The sequence below is a fragment of the Notechis scutatus genome, chromosome 3 (assembly GCF_049901735.1).
Source record: "Notechis scutatus isolate UNSWTSFEM ecotype Mainland chromosome 3, rNotScu1.2, whole genome shotgun sequence".
Lineage (NCBI taxonomy): Eukaryota > Metazoa > Chordata > Lepidosauria > Squamata > Elapidae > Notechis > Notechis scutatus.
The window spans coordinates 170,365,136-170,387,540 of record NC_142011.1 but is presented as its reverse complement, the minus strand read 5'-3'; the positions used below and the strand labels follow the sequence as shown (position 1 = coordinate 170,387,540).

At 39.6% G+C, this 22,405-nt stretch overlaps 1 protein-coding gene across 1 annotated transcript; it reads left to right on the top strand.

Moving 5' to 3' along the window:
- Positions 1-5,139: 5,139 nt before the first annotated feature.
- LOC113431177 (DGAT1/2-independent enzyme synthesizing storage lipids-like) lies at positions 5,140-20,441 on the top strand. The gene is made up of 6 exons (XM_087961761.1): positions 5,140-5,455; positions 6,745-6,909; positions 7,078-7,271; positions 13,356-13,416; positions 19,822-19,961; positions 20,334-20,441. The coding sequence occupies exons 1-6, from the start codon at positions 5,152-5,154 to the stop codon at positions 20,439-20,441; spliced, it is 972 nt and encodes a 323-aa protein (XP_087817887.1). The 5' UTR covers positions 5,140-5,151.
- Positions 20,442-22,405: the final 1,964 nt, after the last annotated feature.

Below are 22,405 nucleotides of genomic sequence, written 5' to 3'. Positions count from 1 at the left end.
AAAGCCATTTCAAACAGGACAAAGTATTTGGCTCAGATTGGGCTTAACTGTTGGGGTAAAAAAAAAATTATGAACATGTACTATAGTTTATTTTTAAAATATCTTTTCCTATTTTACAGATAACAGATAATCAGAGTTGGAAGGGATCTTGTAGATCATCTAGTCCAACCCCCCGCCCAAGCGGGAAACCCTACACCATTTCTGACAGATGGCAGTCCAAACTCTTCTTGAAAGTCTCAAGTGATGGCGCTCCCACAACTTCTGAGGGCAAGTTGTTCCATTGGTTGATTGTTCTCACTGTCAGAAAGTTTCTCCTTGTTTCCAGGTTAAATCTCTCCTTGAGAGATTTAACTCTCCTTCTACTCATTATTCCTTGTCTGGCCTACAGGCGCTTTAGAAAATAGCTTGACTCTTTCCTCCCTGTGGCAGCCCCTCAAATATTGGAAGATCATGTCTCCATGAAGATCATGTCTCAAATACTGCGGACCCGCCGTATTTAGAATGGCCAAGGCTTTGGCGAAACCGGTGGATGTTAAGGCAATGGACTGGGATGACCTTGCACCCATCCTCCGTAGCCACTACGCTCCAGCCGTAGCAACCCTCATTCGCCGGCACGATTTTTACCGACGAGACCAGCGCGAGGGCGAGAGCGTAACTTCTTGCCAGGGCTTTCATTCGGACGATGGCCGGGTGCCCTTCATGCAGCATGTTTAGCACAGTTTTTTGCAAAGTTTCTGGTATCACCACCCGATCTGCCCAAAGTATGCACCCTTTTTGAGAAAAAAGTTCAGTTTGTCGGTTTCTGAAGGCTTTAAAACGGTCGTCCTTGTCATTTTCCGGCCAACCCCGTTCTACCCAGCTCAATACTCGCGCCAGTTGTTTATCCTTTTTTGTTTCGCGGGCAATGTCTGGCGCAGTGAGGAGTGGGCTGAGTAAGGCCTCGATTTGAAGGACTTGTGTGGTGGGTGCTGGGTCATCTTGCACGTCTGGAAGGGGTGAACGGCTTAAGGCATCGGCGTGCAAAATGTCCCTACCGGGGCGGTGTGTGAGCCAGTAATTATAGGCGGCCAAGAACTCAGACCACCGAGTCATGTGAGGTGACAGGATATTTGGGGTGGCCTTGTTGCCCGCCAATATGCCTAGCAGGGGTTTATGATCAGTAATGATTGAAAAGGTCCTACCGTAGATATATTCGTGGAACCTTTTCACTCCGGAGACGCTAGGGCTTCTTTGTCCAGCTGGCTGTAGTTTCTTTCCGGCTTGGACAGGGTTCGTGAAAAGAAGGCGATGGGTGCCTCTTTTCCATTTGGTAAGGTATGACTGAGAATTGCCCCCACTCCAAAAGGGGATGCGTCGCATGTAATTGTTAGTGGTAAGGTTTCACTATACTGGATGAGGACTGCGTTGGAGGTTAAGAGGTTTTTTATTTGTTGAAAGGCATTTTCCTCTCATTTTCCCCAAATCCAGGAGGCGGTTTTGTCTAAGAGTCTATGCAATGGTTCCGCCACGGTCGCCTTTTGGGGTAGGAAAACATTATAAAAGTTAATGAGTCCTAAAAATGCCTGAAGTTCCGCTTTGTTTTTTGGTCTGGGGGCTTCCTTGATGGCTTTGAGTTTTTTGTCGGTGGGGTGAATTCCGTGTTTGTCTAGGAGGTACCTCAAGAATTCGACCCTCTCAGTGCATAGTTGGCATTAATGAAGATATTGAAGAGTACTGGGCATAAGACTGAACCTTGTGGCACCCCACTGCTTACTTCCCTTCATGTAGATGTACACCCATTAAGGACAACTCATTGAGTACGGTTTGTCAGCCAGTTGCGAGTCCATCTAGTGGTAGTGCTTTCTATTCCACTTTTTTTCTAGCTTACTAAGAAGTAGATTGTGGTCTACTTTATCGAATGCCTTGCTGAAATCTAAATATATTATGTCCACAGTATTTTGCTGGTCTACTAATTTAGTCACTGTGTTGAAGAATGAAATAAGATTGGTTTGGCATGATCTGTTTTTAACAAACCCGTGCTGACTGCTAGTTATTACTTTACTTTTTTTTTCTAGACATTGGCAGATCTGGGTTTTTTTAATTATCTTTTCCAGTATTTTCCCGGGTATTGATGTTAGGCTGATTGGTCTGTAATTTCCTGGGTCTGTTTTTTTTCTCCTTTTTTGAAGATGGGAACCACATCAGCTCTTTTCCAGTCCTCCGGTAGTCTCTGGTGCTCCAGGATTTTTGAAAGAATGTTGCAGTGGTTCTGAGATGACCTCTGCCATCTCCTTTAAAACTCTGGGATCAGGCCCTGGTGAACTGTGTTCATCAAGATCAGACAGGTGTTCTCTTACTATCTTTTTGCTTATTTTAAGTTTTATTTCTGGTCTGTCTTTTACAGACCAGACCCTTTTGTTTTTGGTGGGTTGAGCTATAGTTTCTTTTTGCGTGAAGACGGATGCAAAGAATGAGTTAAGCAGTTCTGCTTTCTCTCTGTTGCCTGTTACTTCCTTGCCGTCTTCTCCCTTTAGTCGACCGACTGTTTCCTTGATTTTTTTTCTTGTTATTTATATGTTGGAAAAAACTTTTTTAAAATTATCTTTGACTTTTGTTGCAAGTCTTTGTTAGTTCTGAGCCTTTGCTATCCTGACTTTGTCTTTGCAGATTCTGGCCATCTGCTGATATTCTGCCTTATGTCCTTCTTTCCATTTTTTTGTATTTGTCCTTTTTTTCTTTCAATTTGCCAGAGAGATCTTTGTGTAGCCATGCTAGTTTCTTCTTGGATTTCTTGTTTTTCTTTCTCAGTGGTATTGTGCTGGTCTGGGCTTCTATGATCATACTTTTCAGAGTTTCCCAAGATTCTTGAGTTGTTTTCCCCTTTAGGATTTTCATCCATGGAATCTTTCCCAACTTCTGTCTGAGTTTATTAAAATCAGCTCTTTTAAAATCCAAGATTCTGGTGTCATTATATTCTATTGCTTGTTAATTGTCATTTCTTAAGCTGCTTGTTCTTCAGTTAAGGATGAACATTATCAGGCATTGGATAAAAGGATGGTTAGTTTAAGGTCATGATTTATTTGAACTGTTTGTTTTCACTCCACCCTCTGAGGGAGGAGAACATTACATTTGTTCATTTAAAACCATATTTCATCAGAGTAAAACTGATTTTCCAAGCAAGCTGTTTGAAAGAGGTAATGATTGTGGCATGCAGAGGAAATTTGTCTTCTTTTATTGAATGGAGGGGGATGGACGAGGCTTTCTATTTTTCTATTTTTAATCAATAATGTTCTGATTGTTTATAAGTTTGGGACTTCCCCATTAATAATTTTGATACTGCATTGAGTAATATTTTTATGGTTGGCTGATGAGAGATTATTAATATTTAACTTACACTTTAAAAAGATGTTTTATGTTTTTATGTTTTATGTTTTGTTTGTTTATGTTTGTTTTAAAAATCAATAAAATTTTCAAAAAAATAAAAATAAAAAAATAATAAAAATGAGCATGAATTTGAATTGGTGTCTGCACGAAGAGATGTAACCCGGATCAGGTTGCTTTCAAAAAGATGTTTTATGTTTTTATGTTTTATGTTTTGTTTGTTTATGTTTGTTTTTAAAAATCAATAAAATTTTCAAAAAAAATATTTAACTTACACTTTCGTTCTGAAGAAAATTCAGTTGAATTGCCCATTTTCCTCAACACTTCTAAGTGACTTAGGGCATCAGATGAAGTGCTGTAGAATAATTTTTCAGACAACTGAATATTATTCCAAGGTTTTATGGCTTTTCTGAAGAGGCTCCTCAAATAGCTGCAAATCTGAAATAGTACTGCTATTTTCCTTCCATTTACAGGCAAAGCCGAGAAGAGAGACTGATAGTGAGACCAGTTGTCAGAATACATGGGTTATTTTATTGTCTCAATCTCTTTCTGCTAAAAGTTCTTTGAACAGGTTAGCTTACAGAAAACAAAGAGAGGAAATACCCATTCTGTCAACAGATCAGAGAGTTTCTTAGACTGTGAGACAAGCTATTCTTTCTCTTATTGTGCATTACTCTGTGATGTTGTGGAAATCTTTAAATGAAGCCTGTATCAACCACTTATATTGGACTGTTAAAGGAATGGTGCCTTTTTCCATGCTTACGTGTCTGTTTCGGCATCTGCTCCTGGATGATTCCATACACGTTTCTCCTCCCTCCCTTCAAATTTCATGATGTTAGAATGTCATGTCACAAAGGGACTTTTTCAAGAGGAAACTGGACTTTCTGGTGTTTCTTTGCAGACTTTTAACTTCTCATCCAAGAAGCTTCTTCAGCTCTGTAGAATGTCATGTTTATAGCCAAGCTCATCTTTAAAAGAGTTTTATTAAGTGGAAGTAAAAACACTTGCTATGTTTAAAAGTAGCACAATGGAAGTTCTTTGGAGACTGATGTGGTATGCTTTACTCATCCCTGATATTTTCTCTGTAAAAGAACTACAAGAAGAGTGTTTTGAAGTTCTTGGTGATGATGGCCTTGAAGTTAATTTTCCAAAATTTTAGAAAATTAATGTTTTCAAATAGAACTAGTGCCCTGTTCTCTTCATCCCAATCAGCCTGCAGATATAACAGCTGTTGGCTTGGAGATGCCAATCAAATTGACAGAGGGAAAAGGAAAGTTGGTTCCCTGCAAAGAATCTACAATTGATTTCTTTTTAATAAAAATAAAGGGCAGTGAAGTTTAAGGAAAATAATGGACATCAGCAAGGAAGACTTGCCTGATTTTAAACAGGATGCCCAGAATTGTCCGATGTGCACAATAACCAACAAGTTGTTTCTAAAATCAAAGACCCCCTCCTGAATAGACCTCTTTGGCTAGTCATGTAAACCTTTTCTTTCTTGGCTGGTTAAAAAAAGCCTCCAACCAGGCTAGTAATAAATCTACAATTGATTTCTTTTTAACAAAAATAAAGGGAAGCAAAAGGATAATAATCTGATTGATTGTACTAAGCTTTGATTTTTTTAACCATCTTTCTGCTCAGACTTCTCCATACGGCTATTGAAAGTGTCATTATCTTGTATGTAATGCCATCCTGATATGCTGCTGTTCTCAAAGAGCTCATAATAAAGAATGCTTGTATGTTTATTTTTCTTTTCCAGAAAGAAATACTTCATTTGTGAATGGATTTCTATTTATGATTTCAAACATGACTGAGGAAAATATATATTATACCTTAGGAAATGAATTTACCACTTGGTCAACTTGCATTTTGGAAAGATGTGCAGGCTTTATCGTATATCCCTTAACGTTGATAGTGATTTTGATAATTTTATATTATCCCCTTGTGTTTGCATTGTTTGAAATGTATGTCCTCAGTGCAATACTTTTTGTATGGAAAAAAATTGGCAATCTGCCAGAAGATATCGATAGCAAAAAATGGGACAAACCAAAGAAATTTTTGACACTGGTAGCTAAGTGGCATGGAAAAATACTGCACAGTAAGTATAATTTAATTCATTCTTTAGGCAGGGATGAGGAACTTACTATCACACTTAGACATCATTCTTCTGGCCAACCATAACCAGAAGTCATGTGCATCTTGGAGCTGCAACTGAATCTAATAGAATTTGAACAGAAAACTGAGGACATAAAGTGTCGATTTATGTATAATTCATTTTTGTAAAAATGCTTCAGCAACTAGTCAAGAAACTCTCTTATTTCTGTGGCTGAAAAACTGAATGAAGGAGTTGACTTAATCCTTTGCTCAGCAGAGTAATTGCAGACATATTTTTAAAAATTAAAAAGAAAAACTTATATATAACCATAGACTACCAGAAAATTTTAGGCATGTACATGTTGGGATCATTATATTCCTAAAAAATAACATTAGAAAAATAGAAATGAATAATTTTCATGTCTAATGTTACAAAACATCAAAAAGCAAATATGAACATTCCCGAGAGGAAAAATCCTTTAGCGGGATACAGGAATGGCCCTCCAATCTTGGATAAACAATATTACACACCAATGTTCTCACCTGTGGTATAAGGACCAAGCCCAGGACATCTGGTTGTATCCCATTGTTCCCAGGAGGCTCAGGATCTCTTCCCAGCACTCAAGTTAACAATTTCTGTAATCACTTCATAACCACAAGTAGGAGGGTTAGGATTATTGTCATGGGGAGAAGTGGTACTTAACAATTGCTTCACTCAACAACTGAAATTTTGGGTCCAATTCTGATTGTAAGCGAAGGATTACCTGTACAGTCCAAAGGTTTCAGTCTGTTCAGTAACTCTTTAAAGCTGATGCCTTTATGTTTTATACCAACCCATCATTTATCATGGTTTTGGCAAGGCACAATATAGACATCATACATTTTCTATGCGTGTTAATGATTCTGGGAAAAGTAAGCAGAATACCAAAATTTTCTTTTAAAAATGTTTTACAATGGCTAAAATATCCTAAGATTGTATTGAAATATTTAAGATAAAAGATAAGCTGTTGTGTCACTTTAGTTGGTATGACTTATGGGAAATTAGAAGGAATACGCAGGATCATAATGGTAATAACACCCAAATGTCAGGAGATTCTGATTGATGTTGATATTCTGATTGATCAATGCGACAGCATGTTGTTCCAGAAATTACATATGAATTAAAATATTTAGCTTCAGAAGTAAGCTAAGAAGGCTAAGAAAAAAGTGATTTTTCAATACAATCTTCTTTTCTTCTAGAGGAGACCCTTGTGAAACAATATTGAAGCCATTTCATTGTTCTACTGTTAACAGGTTATGAGGTTTCTGGAGTAGAAAATCTACCAAAAGAACCAGCGATCCTTGTTTATTACCATGGAACCCTTCCATTGGACCACATTTTTTTTCTCCATAAGATTTATAGACTTACTGGGAAATTCTTCTATTCTGTGATACATCATTTTCTTTTTTTTATACCAGGTAAAAAATATATGATATGTTTAGTTTTAATGATTTTTAAAAGATATTGATTCACTGACTTGGGAAGCCCAAATTTTCTTCTTTAAACTCTTAGTTGAATTATTGTGGTGGAAAATATGTTTCTTTTACAAGCAAGAACAGAATGATGTTTTAGGTCTGCTTTTGCAGGAATAAATCTGTTCCTTGCACTCCATTACACTGTTCATACTACAAGAGAAAATATTGTAAATCTGCTGAAACAAGGGCACCATGTGACAGTTGCCCCAGGAGGACTGCGAGAGCAGAACTATGGAAATAACCATTACCAACTAATATGGGGAAAACGGAGAGGATTTGCTCATGCAGCTATAAATGCAAAAGTGGTGAGCCATTTGTCATTACATCCTTTTTCTAGTGTTGCTTTTAATTGCACTATGTATTTGTAAATGCTATGCTTCCATTTCATATAATTCATTTATTTTTTTACCTATTTTCAAACAAACAGAAAGGTGAATGCAACTAACAGTCAAATTTGACAGAGCAAGAAAATCAGTCCTCTATAATGCTCCAAAAATTTGGTTTCTTTACACATGCTTCTATTATCCATATCTGTCACATTCATATAATATTTATGGATTTTTTTCAACAAATAATATTTATTTTTCTTTTGAGGAACATTTGCTCTGTTTATATTCCACATTAAGCATTTATAATATATCATCAAGCCAAAATTTTAGAAAAATCGATATCTGTAGTATTTAGTTCAATATCATCTTTTTCAATTTCCTCTTGCACCTGTTGGATTGGTATAGTCTGCTTTGAGACTTTCATTTGACTCTAAACCTACATTGATTATTTTTATAAATAATTCAACTAGCTGAATGGTTGTGCTTTTTTGAACAACAACTGCTCTGGTGAAGTGAATTCGTCTGGAGAGAGTGACTGGCCAAAGTCGCCCAGCCAGCTTTCATCCTGAGGCAGGAGGACTAGAACTAACCATCTTCTAAGTGTCTTAAACACTAGCCCAGACTAACTCTATATTTATATTCTTATTTCCATATATTCTTTAAATCTCTTTAAAAATATTTTTAATTCTTTCTTTTAATTTTGTAAAACAGTGTTTGTTTTCTTTTGAGGAACATTTGCTCTATTTAGGTTTTACATTAAGCATTTGTAATATCTAGTCAAGCCAAAAGTTTAGAAAAATTGATATCTGTAGTACTTTATTTTATTTTATTTTTTTGATTTGTCAATCACTTACAAGATAATAGGTATAAGTATATACATAGTTATGAATACATGAAATGGGTACATATAAGAAAAATAAAAGAAACAATAGGACAGGGATGGTAGGCATGTTGGTGCGCTTATGCACGCCCCCTACAAACCTCTTAGGAAAGGGGTGAGGTCAATAGTAGACAGTCTAAGGTTAAAGTTTTTGGGGTTTGGGGAAGAAACCACAGAGTCAGGTAGAGTATTCCAGACATTGACCACTCTGTTGCTGAAGTCGTATTTTCTGCAATCAAGTTTGGTGCAGTTAACCTTGAGTTTGTATCTATTGTGTGCTCTTGTGTTGTTATGGTTGAAGCTGAAGTATTCATTGACAGGTAAGTCATTGAAATGTATGATTTTATATACCGTACTTAGATCAGACCGAAGACGGCATAATTCAAGGTTTTCTAGGTCTAGAATTTCAGGTCTGGTGGCATAAGGTATTCTGCAATGAGTAGAGGAGTGGAGAACTCTTCTTGTGAAATATTTCTGGACTTTCTCAACTGTGCTAATATCAGATACGTAATGTGGGTTCCAGACTGATGAGCTGTATTTGAGTATTGGTCTAGCAAATGTTTTGTATGTTCTAGTTTGTAATGTGATATTACCAGAGAAAAAGCTACGTAGGATTAGGTTGACAACTCTTAATGCCTTTTTGGCTAGGTAGTGGGCTCTAGTACTTAGATCATTAGAGATGAGTATTCCAGGGTCCTTTACAGAGCTTGGATCATCAACAAGGTCTTGACTATTCAGCTTGTATTTTATTTTCTGATTTTTTTTTGCCAATATGTAAGACAGAGCATTTATTTGTTGAGATTTGAAGTTGCCATTTGTTTGACCATTCTGATATATAGTCAAGATCTTTTTGAAGGGTAGCAGTATTGTCTGTGGTATTGAACAGCTTTACATCATCAGTGAAGAGAACGCAGTTGCTCTTAATATGAACACAGAGGTCATTTATGTAGAGTATGAAGAGAGTTGGTCCTAGGACACTGCCTTGGGGGAACACCACTATTGACAGGTACAGAATTTGATAGGACACTCCCATTTTTGACCATTTGTGGTCTGTTTGACAGGAATGATTCTATCCAGTTATGCAGTTGTCCAGAGATATCATAAGATTTTAGTTTTAGGAGTAGTTTGTTGTGTACCACTGAATCAAAGGCTTTACAGAAGTCTATGTAGATTGCTTCTGTTGTTTTGCCCTGATTGAGTTGTGTAGTCCATATGTTTTTGCAGTGTAAGAGTTGCAGATTACAGGATAGTTTTTTTCTGAAACCAAATTGTTTATTAGAGAGTAGGTTGTTTGTCTCTAAGTGGAGGATAATGGATTGGTTAATAATTGATTCCATGACTTTACGGGTGACACAGCATAAGGAGATTGGTCTGTAATTTTCAACTAGGCTGGGGTCTCTCTTTTTGAAGATGGGGATGACCGTGGCTTGTGACCATCAGTTAGGCAAGGAGCTGGTCCTGAAAGATTTTTCAGTATTGCTTCCAGTGAATAGAGATTGCCAATCAAGCGAAGAGAGATCGTTGTCTATAAGATCATAGTTGCCTTTTTTGAAGTTATAATGGGGGATTACATCATTGTATTGATTTTTGTGTGGGCGTATGTTGAGACAAAAGTCAATCATATTGTGGTCACTGTTGGAAAAGCGTTCTTTAATTTGTACTCCATAAATTAAATTCAAACTATTGCAGAAGATGAGATTGAGGAAGTTGTTAAGTGTAGCATTGTTGGTTACTAGTTGTACCAGTCCCAGATTTGTAATAGCATTGTAGAAGGTTGCATGTTTGGGTTCAGTTGTACATTTGTTAATATGAGGTAGATTGAAGTCACCAAGAAAGATGAAAGTGTGTGGGCAGGATGTTGCCCATGTTGGTTGCGAATTTAGCTTGTTTACATGTTCGATGTCATAATCAGGTGCTCTGTAACATAGTAAGAATTGAAATGTGATATTTAAGGATAGTTCACAGTTCAACTCCTGGGTAACTTGGATGTTTTTTAGATGTAAGGACTTTTTATAGATGATAGCAACACCACCTCCTCTATGAATTTCATGATCTGATTGGTAAACATGATAGTCTCTTACTGTGGTAATGGAGTCAGGGACAGATGCGTTGAGCCATGTTTCACAGACAAATATGATGTCGAATTTAGCCATATTTAGTAAGAGGAGAAATTCAGGTATTTTATTCACAAGGCTTCTTGCATTGAGTAGCTTGCATTTAAGGCCAGCTGTAGTTGGAATTGAGGTAGTTAGGGGCGTACGTGCCTAGTCTTGGGTGATGGTGGATTGGTTGAGCTAGGGTTGTGGTTGAAGGTTAAAGCTGAGTTGTGGGTTGTGTGACTTACTTTTGATACAGTCAGCATGGTAGTCAATGTACAGGTCCTTCTCTCCATTGTCTAGACGTTTTTTGAGTTCAGTGTGGAGTACACAGGAGCAGGTACGTTGAGTATGGTTAGGTCAGGGCGAGAAAGGAGGTTCTTATGATTGGTGTTGCTTTTGGCAAGTGAATTTATAGTACAAATGAATTTACGTTTGCTTGATTCATTTTTGCAAATGACGCTGCAGAAGCGTATGGCCACAGAGCCGTCCCTGTTTTTGAGCTCTCGGCCAATGTGGGAAATGTCAAGTATTTCATCAGGGAACATGGTTGATGCTTGATAATCACTGATGATGATACTTAGTTCAATATCATCTTTTTTCAATTTCCTCTTGCACCTGTTGGAGTATTGGTGTAGTCTGCTTTGACACTTTCATTTGATTCTCACTCAATTCCTATATATTTTTCTAGAAATTCCCTTTCCTTTTGAACAGATTCAAAACACAACTAAGGAAAAGCAATAATTCATACCATTCAATTTGCTCCATTGAAGTGTGTTCTTTTTTAATCTCTCAATCAAAATTCTCTTTTATGCAAAATTCCAATACAAATTTCTTTAAGAACAATTAATCTGTGTTGTCAATCTTCAATCTTGTATTAAAATGCTGCATCAAAACGTGATTATCTATCTTCTTTCTGACAGATGCAGCATACCTTACTCACATCTCTTATTCTCACAAATCTTCTATTTATTCTATATATTTTATCAATTGCTTCCTCTGTATTTTTTTTCAGTATTTTTATTAAGAATTATATTTAATAGATAAAGTTAATGTAAAAATATATGTGGAAACTTTTTTAAAAAGAAAAGAAATAGTAGAATAAAAAATATAGAAAAGTGTTGGGAAAAGAAAGAAAGAAATTTCCCTCCCAAAGGAAATAGAAAAAGAAACTTCCACTTTGATCCCCAGAAATATATTTGACATTAATAAATTTATCACTTAAAATACAACCAAATTCATTTTCATTCTCCATATCACGTGTCTTTTTCTATTAACTCAGATCTAAACATTCATTTCTTCTTATTAATCAGAAAATATGTGCCTTTGGCTAGTCCTGATCCAGCCCAACTCACATCACAGGGTTGTTGTTGGGAGGGAAATAGGAAAAGAAAGGAGTCCTTTTTAATTTTTAAATGATCCTCCAATTAATTTCCAAATGCAGTATTTCCATGTCTTATAGGTTGGAATTTTTAAGTCTATCTTAAAGTCTGTTTTGGTTAGAAGTTCTTTCTAATTAATTTCAAAGTCTTTCTTTAAATCAATTTCACAAAGCTTCACATTTAAACATTTTTCAAATGCAACTCTAAAATCATGCCTTTGCTGAATATTGCAAAAGTCTAAACATATTACAAAGTTGGAAGAAATAGTTTTCTTTCTTTTTAAATGGATTGAAGATCAACTCACTTGGAAAATGGTAAGACTACAGTTCTGAAGGTTTTTCAATCTTAATGTAACAGTGAAAAAGTAAAATTCCCTACTGATTAAAAAAAAAGAGATTTAGTCAAAATGCATTAAAAGCTGATTTTATGGTTTGAAAAATGATGGAACCTCTGATTTCCAGTTGATTGTAAGCAGCTGTGATTGCCACCTACTCACAAAAACCAGCTGTCTGGAAAATATATGGGCAATTCGAGATCTTTTTTATTACACAGTTTTGGCAGTCCAGAACTTAGATCCAACTCTCTTTCAAATCATAACACCTCTTCGATCTAGAAAGAATAGAATAGAACAGTACAGAACAGAATTCTTTACTGGCCAAGTGTGATTGGACACACAAGGAATTTGTCTTGGTGCAAATGCTCTCAGTATACATAAAAGAAAAGAAATAGGTTAATTTGCTTTGCCTCATTGGAAGCCGATTTCTGCCTCTGTATTCTTATCATTCCTACAAATGTCCATTCCTTCATCTAATTAATTTAAGTTTGTTCACAAATATTTTCACCCACGAAATAATATTTTGCATTAGCTGTTCCTTTTATCTGTATTTTATCTGTATTAATAATGGTAATATTGCCTAAAATGTCTAAGTCTTTAAAACCATTTCTTTCCTTTAGTCGTTTGTATTCCAAACCACGTAATAACTCATCAAGTGGAATTTAAATTCTCTCTTTAGCTGTAAATAAATTATATCTGGAATTGGTTAAGAAATGAGGTTTGTGTTTACTTTGCGTCCGTATATGATAAATTAAGGGAGATTAAGCCTGACTGCATTGTCTCAACTTCCAGCCACTTCAGCTCCTAAGCCAGTCACAAAATCTTCAGTCCTTGCAGTCCATTCATAAGAAGAAGATTTTGGGAGTGCAAGTGGGCATCTTGTGTTTCTCCTCCATGAAGGAATAACCTATTCCCCATCAAAATCTTAATTAAATGATGGTCACACGATGTCACTTTCCTGGAATGAACTGTGAAAGAGGAAGTGACACTTGGAAAGTTGATCCATGATGATCCCACCTCTTATAGGAGACTGTGAAAACCAGCATTTGCCCAAGGATGCTGAGTGCGATTAGATGCATGAGAATTCAGCACTGAAGAAAGAATGAAGGATGACAGTTCTGCATGTCAGAAGCCGAGTTCAAACTACATTTACTAAGATAGTGCAACTGTTGCAGTGTTTGCAATCTCAGAAGCACATTTCTGGTAGGAAGTCAAAAAATGCAATGACCTTAGCAACATAGATTGTCAATATATATTTCTCAGAATGATCTTTTAATATATCTACTTTATGTCCGAACAATACATTTCATTCCTTTCATGTACAGTGACTAAAATAGTCTCATTATTTGTTTCTTTTATTTCTTCTAGCCAATCGTCCCTGTTTTTACACAAAATACTAGAGAAGGATATAGAGCATATGGAAATATAAGTAAGTAAATGTCAGCCTCAAGAGATATTCATCCCTATCTATCAAGATATCTTCGCCCCTAATTATGGCTTATTTGTGGCTATGCTCTTTACTTCTCTTTCGGCTGTCATGAAATGGTGGGAGGGGGGAATCTTGGAAGGGAAGAAGGCAGGAGGTGTTTTGCATTCCTTTGCTGGGTAAAGAAAGGGAGGGGATTCTTTGTTGTAACTTTCCATTTCTCACTAACCTCTGTCCTTTTTTATGCGCAACTGCGAACTTTTATCAAAATATGTCAAGGTCACTGACAGTAGCCTCATCATCACCTAGAGATGACCACATGATCCTATTCAGAAGTTTTAATTGGAAGAATCATTTGATCTCTGGAGGGGGAGCAATTCTATCCCTTTGTATATGCATTTTACCCGCCAATATTTTAGTTTCGGAATTGATTCTGTTGCTACCATTCATTTTCCAGTAAAAGATAAATTCTGCTCTACACCATGGAGTCTGAGTATTTCTTTCTTGGGATTTAGAAGGAGCACAGTCTGACATTATTCGAAACTCCAATACATCAATCCACCCGGAGAAAACAGCAACTTTTCTTCCGAGGGGTTTCATCTCATGTCGTCTCCAGCCAGCGATGAAGAGGACCAGGGAGCTGTGGGGGGCAGCCGTTGTTACTGCCAGAGATGCCGGCTGCTGATTTACTGGCCGACCTGACTCTGGAAGAAACCCCAGCTGAGATGCCCAGATGGTCGTTGGGGTTGGTTGGAAAGATCGGGACGACCCCCTCCTCCCAGAATCACTGTAAGACGAAGAGGTGCGAAAGAACGGCTGTGGCAGGAGGGGAGGAGATGGAATGCAGGCTGGATCAAGGCGGCAGATTCCTTATGGATGCTTCTGAAAAGCCCGGCACGCTCAAAGGTATGAGGGGAAGAGGGAGGCGAAGTCAGCCCGGAGAAGTCGAGCCACCCCCACCCCCTAGCCCAACCTACGCCGGTGCAGCCACCCGCGGCCGCCTGGGGAGCCCCAGCAATAGGTGTGCTTCCTGGAAGGCGCCCCCTGCCTCCCTTAGATGTGAAATTTGGAGGAAATCCCAGAGACTTGGGGTTTTTCCTGGTGCAAGTGGGAAGCTACATGGCAGAATTTGAAAGGGAGTTCATTTCTGAAGCAGCCAAAGTGAGATGTGTCACCAGGACCCTGGAAGGGATGGCAGCAGACTGGGTGGTGACTTTGTTCAATGATAACTCACCCCAACTGCGAAACCTCGATGTTTTCATGACTGCATTGAGGAGAAGATTTGAGGATCCCTTGGCAGAGAGAAGGGCTAGAATCAAAATGAAAACCTTAACCCAAGGGGGGAGATCGGTTGCAGATTACACCCAGGAGTTCAGGCAGTTGGTCTCCTGTCTCCGAGGCTGGCCCCAAGAGGCCCTGGTGGAAACCTACAAAGATGGCTTAAATGAAGATGTATACCACATGTGCATCTCCCGGAAGGATCCACGTGATTTGCAGTCGTGGTACTTGCTGGCGGAAGAGGTGGATATTGATCTGGCTCGAAACAGACGCAGAAGGGGCCCTGGCTGGAGAAATCTAAACCCCCACGCCCCCAAGAGGCCTCCACTCCCCAAAGAGGAGGGATGGCAGCAAGAGCCAAGACCACAGCCTGTTTCCGTTGCGGGAAAGAGGGCCACCGGATGGCGGAGTGCGAGTCAAGTTGGTCCCACCAAAGACGCAGGGTCCAGGGACGAAGCCCGGTAAACCCTCAACCAAGCCCCGCGAGACCGGACTGAAGGCGAGGGAGGTTGTAGAGGTCGCCCTTCCGGCGGGGAGGAGCTGGGACCTCCAACCTTACTCGACGAGACCGATTCGGAGGATGACGCCTCGGTAAGTCCTACCCAGGGGCCCATGACCATCCCGATAAAGTTAAGGGACCCTACATCGGGGACCGAGGAGAGATGTTGGCCTTGTTGGACTCGGGGTGCACGAGGTGTGTAATTAACATGAAAGTAGTTAAAAATATGGGCATCGGACTGAGAACTTTGAAAACGCCCATAGCTTTCTGTCAATTGGACGGATCTGTGGCGGGAGGTAGCCCGGCGAGCTTTATAACGGAACCCTTAGAAATGACCATGGGAACTCACCGCGAGATCTTGTGCTTTATTGTGGCCCCTGGGATGGAACAGCCTTTAATATTGGGACTACCTTGGCCGGAAATGGAACCCCCAAATAAACTGGAGGGAAGGGTGGATACGCATCCGCACCGATCGCCCACCGGAAGGGGAGGAGCCCCACTCTCAGGAGGGGAGGAGAAGCCCCATCCGAAACCCCAAGTTCCGGCCGAGGCAGCTTCCGCAGGTGTCGAACGAGTGGATGGGGAGGAGAAAATCCCGAAGGAGTACTGGGACTTAAGAGAAGTGTTTAGTGAAAAAGCCTCTGACGAGCTCCCTCCCCATCGATCAACCGATTGCAGCATCGAATTTCTACCGGGGTAACGCTCCCGAAACCGAAGCTGTATCCGATGACACCGGGGAGCTGGAAGAACTGAGAGCGTTCATCAACAAAAACCTGAAACGTGGTTTCATCACGCCTGCCAGACCTCGAGTGGCGGCCCCTGTAATGTTCCGCGAGAAGAAAGATGGCTCAAAACGTCTGGTAGTTGACTATAGAAACTTAAACGCCGTGTCGGTGGAGAATGTGTACCCCCTCCCCTGATGAAGGACATGCTAGCCCACCTGGCGAAGGGGAAGATTTTCACAAAGTTGGACTTGAGGGAGGCATACTACAGGATCCGAATTAAGAAAGGCGATGAGTGGAAGACTGCGTTCAACTGCCCGATGGGTTGCTTCCAGTTCAACGTTCTTCCTTTCGGCCTACAGGGGGCACCCGCTGTTTTCATGCAAATGATAAATCAAGTGCTTCACGAACATCTACACAAGGGGTTCTGGTCTACCTTGATGATATTCTCATCTACACGGAGAATAAAGACGAACATGTGAAACTCGTACGCTCGGTGTTGCACAAGTTGAGGGCAGCCAAACTGTACGCCAAACTGTCCAAGTGTGAGTTTCATCAAGAGAAAATCGACTACTTGGGATATCGTATCTCTCCCGAGGGCATCGAGATGGATCCAGAGAAAGTGCGAGCTGTATTGGAATGGCCCCCGAGAACCCGGAAGCAACTTCAAAGTTTTCTTGGGTTTGCCAACTTCTATCGGCAATTCATCCCGTCTTTTGCAAAAATAGCAATGCCCATCACCAACCTCCTGAAGACAAAGGGAAGCGAAACCAAAACCCAGCCAACCGTTGAACTGGTCCATGGAATGCCAAGCCGCATTGAAAAGCTTAAAAGACTTTTCGCTGCAGAACCAGTATTGAAACACCCGACATGGATGCCCCTTTCGTGATCCAAGCTGATGCAAGCGATGTGGCGGTGGGGCGGTTTTACTTCAATTAAACGAGAAGGGGACACTACAGCCGTGTGCTTATACCTCCCGTAAATTGACTGACACTGAAAGGAGATGGGCCGTCTGGGAGAAGGAACATTTTGCAGTCCGTTGGGCTCTACTAGCCTGGAGACAATTTTGGAAGGAGCGAAACATCCATTTGAGGTATGGACGGACCATAAAAATCTGGAAGCTTTAAAGACTCCTCAAAAGCTATCTCCTAAGCAGGTTAGGTGGGCTCAGTTTTTCAAGCGATTCAATTTCTCGTTGAAGTATATCCCAGGGGGAAAAAATTTTATGGCGGATGCTTTGTCTAGAATGCCTCAATACAACAGTATCCGAAAAGAAGTGGTAAGACCAATCGTGTCCACTACACAGTTGGCTGCTCCTGTAATTACCAGAGCACAATAAAGAGATCAGGAGAGGGATCTGTCCACTGACCTGATGGAACGATTTAAGGAGGCTTTGAAAACAGATGAGTGGTTCCTAGCAAATGCGAATAATTGCACCATTCGAGATGGTTTAGCCTGGATAGGTGCAAAATTGTATGTACCCCAAATCCTGAGAAGCCAAGTTTTACAACAAACTCATGATTCTAAAGCGGCTGGTCATTTTGGGTTTGTGAAGACTCTACATTTGGTGAAACGGCAGTTCTGGTGGCCTTCGCTGAAAAAGGACATTGAGACTTATGTGGCGAGCTGTCCAGTTTGTGCTTCAGCGAAAAGGCCGCCTGGTAAACCACCAGGTTTGTTGCAGAATGTGGCCAGGCCAACGGCACCTTGGAAGGAAATTTCCATGGACTTTATAGTAGATCTACCGAGAGTGTTGGACACACTGTCATTTGGGTAGTGACTGATTTGTTTTCCAAACAAGCCCATTTCATCCCTTGCTCTAAGATTCCTTCAGCGAAATCATTGGCCAGAATGTTCATTATACATGTCTACAGGTTGCACGGCGTTCCTGAGCGTGTAGTTTCTGATCGGGGGTCCAATTTACCTCGAACTTTTGGAGAGAATTCTTGAAGTTGATAGGCTCCACCCAGAGCCTAAGCCGCCCATCCCCCAAACTAATGGAGCCTGTGAGAGGACAAACGGGGTGTTAGAACAGTACCTCAGATGTTATATAAACTATCAGCAAGACAATTGGGTGGATTTATTGCCTTTTGCGGAGGTGGCGTATAATAACTCTGTACACAGTAGTACGGGGTTTACTCCTTTCAAAGTAGCCACGGGACAAGATTTTGTGCCCATACCTGAACTGCCTCGAGAAAACCCACTGTCCAATCGTTGGACGATTGGATATCTAAACTTCAACAAAATTGGCGGTCGTTCGCAAAGCTCTGGACGAGGCACACCAATCTCATAAGAAATTTGCTGACAGAAAGCGAGCCCCACAGATGATGTATAAGGTGGGCGATAAAGTTTTCCTCTCAACCAGATATTTGCAGACTACTCAGAAGTCGAAGAAGTTGGGTCCTAAGTACGTGGGACCTTTTCCCATTGAGAGGATTGTAAATCCGGTGACTGTTCAACTGACTTTACCAAAGACTCTTCGTCGTATTCATCCAGTTTTCCACGTCAGTTTGTTGAAACCAGAACATACCAGTACTTTGCGGCCGACCCAGCCTGATCCACCGGTACCCCTGTTGATCGAGGGGAACAACATTTCGAGATTAAAGAAATTCTAGATTCTAGGAAATGGAGGGTCGTGTCCAATATCTTGTAGCGTGGAAACATTTTCCTCCTTCCCAGGCTGAATGGGTTAATGAGAAAGCGTTAGGGCCCTGACTTGCTTAAGGAGTTTTATGCCAAATATCCTGATAAACCATAGAAATGTATGCCAATGTTAATACATCATTGTTTTCTCTTACAGGGACTAATGTCCTTCTTCTAGGGGGTCCGAATGTCAGCCTCAAGAGATATTCATCCCTATCTATCAAGATATCTTCGCCCCTAATTATGGCTTATTTGTGGCTATGCTCTTTACTTCTCTTTCAGCTGTCATGAAACGGTGGGAGTGGGGAATCTTGGAAGGGAAGAAGGCAGGAGGTGTTTTGCATTCCTTTGCTGGGTAAAGAAAGGGAGGGGATTCTTTGTTGTAACTTTCCATTTCTCACTAACCTCTGTCCTTTTTTATGCGCAACTGCGAACTTTTATCAAAATATGTCAAGGTCACTGACAGTAGCCTCATCATCACCTAGAGATGACCACATGATCCTATTCAGAAGTTTTAATTGGAAGAATCATTTGATCTCTGGAGGGGAGCAATTCTATCCCTTTGTATATGCATTTTACCCGCCAATATTTTAGTTTCGGAATTGATTCTGTTGCTACCATTCATTTTCCAGTAAAAGATAAATTCTGCTCTACACCATGGAGTCTGAGTATTTATTTCTTGGGATTTAGAAGGAGCACAGTCTGACAGTAAAACTTTATGTATTCTCAGGAATATTATTCCTTTTAAGGCTATAAATCTATGCATCTGCATCTTTGCCTACCATGTTTAATTTCAAAGATACTGTAGCTCAACTATCAGAGCTTTGCTGGAAAACTGATTCAGTACATTTCCCACAACTGACATGATGTCATGGGATTATATGACCCAGGGCTGACCCAGAAATTATGGAAATTCAGCAATGTTGGCATATACTTTAAATGCATTGGTGCTTATTGTAGGAAGTCTGCCTACCTGTCTGTCCATCCATCAGCTTGCCTTCTATCAGTCTTGAGAAATCTATGTGTATGCTTTTCCTAATTCTAATTTTCTAACGCATTTAAAATTTAAGTTGAACTTTGCAAATTGTAGGGCTCAAACATGGGAGCTTTATTTTTGTCTTTCAACTGGAAAACCTTTACTTAATAAGTTCCAAACTGCTACTAAATATTGCTAGTATTTAAATATAGGCTCCTAGAAAGATTAATACATAACTCTTTGCAGGCTGCTAATATGCGTTTTTGAAATTTTCTAAATCTTGTACGCAGGACCAATGAGATGGTTATATGAGCGAACACGGTGGTTCACCTTTCCGGTATGTGGAATGTTTCCAGTTAAACTTATAACCCATATTGGAAAACCAATTCCATATGATCCAGATATAACTGCTGAACAATTAGCTGAAAAAGTAAGTGTATTCTATTATAGTGGAATAAAATATATATTCAGATTCACACTTTGTTCATGAAATTATAACTCTATAGTAACAGTTATTGGGATACATTATTTCGATATGCAGAAGTATAGTTGAGTGCTTGGTACCTAACTGTTCTTTACTCAACAAGCCAGCTTCTATTTTGTTTTTTAAATGCAGGCAGAGAAGTCATTCTACACTGTATATATACCATATGATTTAACCGAAAAGAAAAATGTGATTTATCTGATTATCTACAGTATGGCATGAGTAGGAATAGAAAAAAAAATTTTTTTTCTGAAACGTAACTCTAATTATATGACCTTTTTTCTTTTCTTTCCGCATCCCACCTCACCTCTCCAACAGACTCAAAAGGCAATAGAGGCTTTACGGGACAAACACCAGAAAATCCCAGGAAGCATATTGCATGCCATTAGGCAACGCTTTGAGACAGCTAACAAAGAAAAACAGTGATATAACAACAATAATCTGTGTAGACCAGGGGTTCCCAACCTGGGGTGCTCGCACCCCCTGGGGGTGCGAGGCAATATTCCAGAGAGTGCGAGAAAAGTCCAGGTAAATAATAGGATATTGGCTAGATGTTGGCATTTTTATTTATTATTTATTTCAGGGGGTGCGAGGTTCGAGTGAAATTTCTTTAGGGGTGCGGGGCGAAAAAAAGGTTGGGAACCACTGGTGTAGACAATATATATGTATGTTTAGATAATATATGTGTATGTGTGGTTTTCTGTTCACCGAAGTACTTTTGTTAAAAAAAAAATGAAGACACAAGATTGAGATGCATGTTAATTTCAATGTGTTTAAATCTCCAACAGCATATTAAATTTCATTGGAAAATGATCTTTCCACACTCTTATGAATTATATTTGAATAATCCTGGTCACATCACACTTGTGTCAGAAGCACTGAAGTGCTTCTGGATTGAAAAGATTAGTTGAAGAAATCACCGTTGCCTAGGGGACGCCCAGATGAGGACTCTTTCATGTTCCTGGTCTTGAATGCAGGCTTGCTAACCTCCAATCCAGTGAGAACCACTGTTTTCCAACAAATCCCAGTGAACCGCAAATGACTGGAGGAGATTTACTGGTATTCAAAAAGGAAGAAAAGGAAAATGGAAGAAATATAAACCAGTCACTCTGATTTCCCTATTCTGGAAATTTTTAGACTTCGTGCTGTGGGCATAAAGAAATTTATCATTCAACATAACTACAAGAAACCTGACTTGCCTTATTTATTTTTTTCGGACAGTAGATTGTAAGAATTTTATAAAGATAATATATCTTGATTGTTGTACAAAGCAGCTGACAGAGTATTTCATTCTGACTAGCAGATTACTAATGTATAGGCTGTATAGAAACTAACTGGCTGCACTGCCAACTTGAGAATTGTACATCACTCATCAAACTTGAGTGAAATATTGAACAGGAACATACAAGATTTAATTGGGACTCCTGTACTTTTCAATGTATTAATGACTTAAGATGAAGAGTGCTTGTCAAATTTACAGATAACCCAAACTGGATAGGATAATTAATACCTAGAAGACATAAACAAATTTCACAACAATAAAGTACAGAAATAGCTGAAAATGAAATTTAGTAGATATTAATACAAATGTATGCAATTAAGAAACAGAATTCACAATCACAGCCTACCTGGCATAGTAATAGTAATTAATTCTTAAAAAGGAGTGGACAGATTGCATTTGGTTACAAAGTGACTGCAAGACAAAAAAAAAAGCAAATGAAACTTCAAATTGTTTTAATAGAAGTATAGCTTCAAATTTTTCTCTCTCAACCCAATTCACCTCATAGGGTTGCTTTTCATGGGAAAATAGTAGGAAGTAATATTCACTGCTTTGACTGGAGATTTTACAGTATCCTTCCCCTGCCACACCCACCAAGCCATGCCCACAGAACTGGTAATAAAAAAAGTTTGAATCCCACCACTGTAATCTAAAAGTATGTACTGGGATCTAGAAAATGTTTGTAGAACACAAGCTGAGGAATCTAGATGGTAGCGTAATCCTTGGTTTACTTACAGCATAACTTCTGTTCTGTGGTTTCATGCTAATTGCAGAATCAGTGTTCACACATTCCCTGACAAAGCTGAGGCAGCCGGAGGTTCCAGGCCTTGGGGTCCCGGCCCCCGACTCAAGGTGAAGGGTCAGTGAGCGGAATGCATTGCTTACCTTTGGTGAGCTGGGCTGACCGGGCATCAACAAGACAACTGGCGAGGCAATTAGCTGGGCCACGTGGTGAAGGCAATATATATAGGGCAGGGGTGGGCGGGGCGTGCATCAAGCAACTGGAAAAGGTATTGAGCAGCCAGAAGGGGTGAGTGAATGGGTCGTGGTTAACCAGAAGTCACTACTGGTTTGGCGACCCAGGCCAAATTGTTGCTACCAGTTTCCCGAA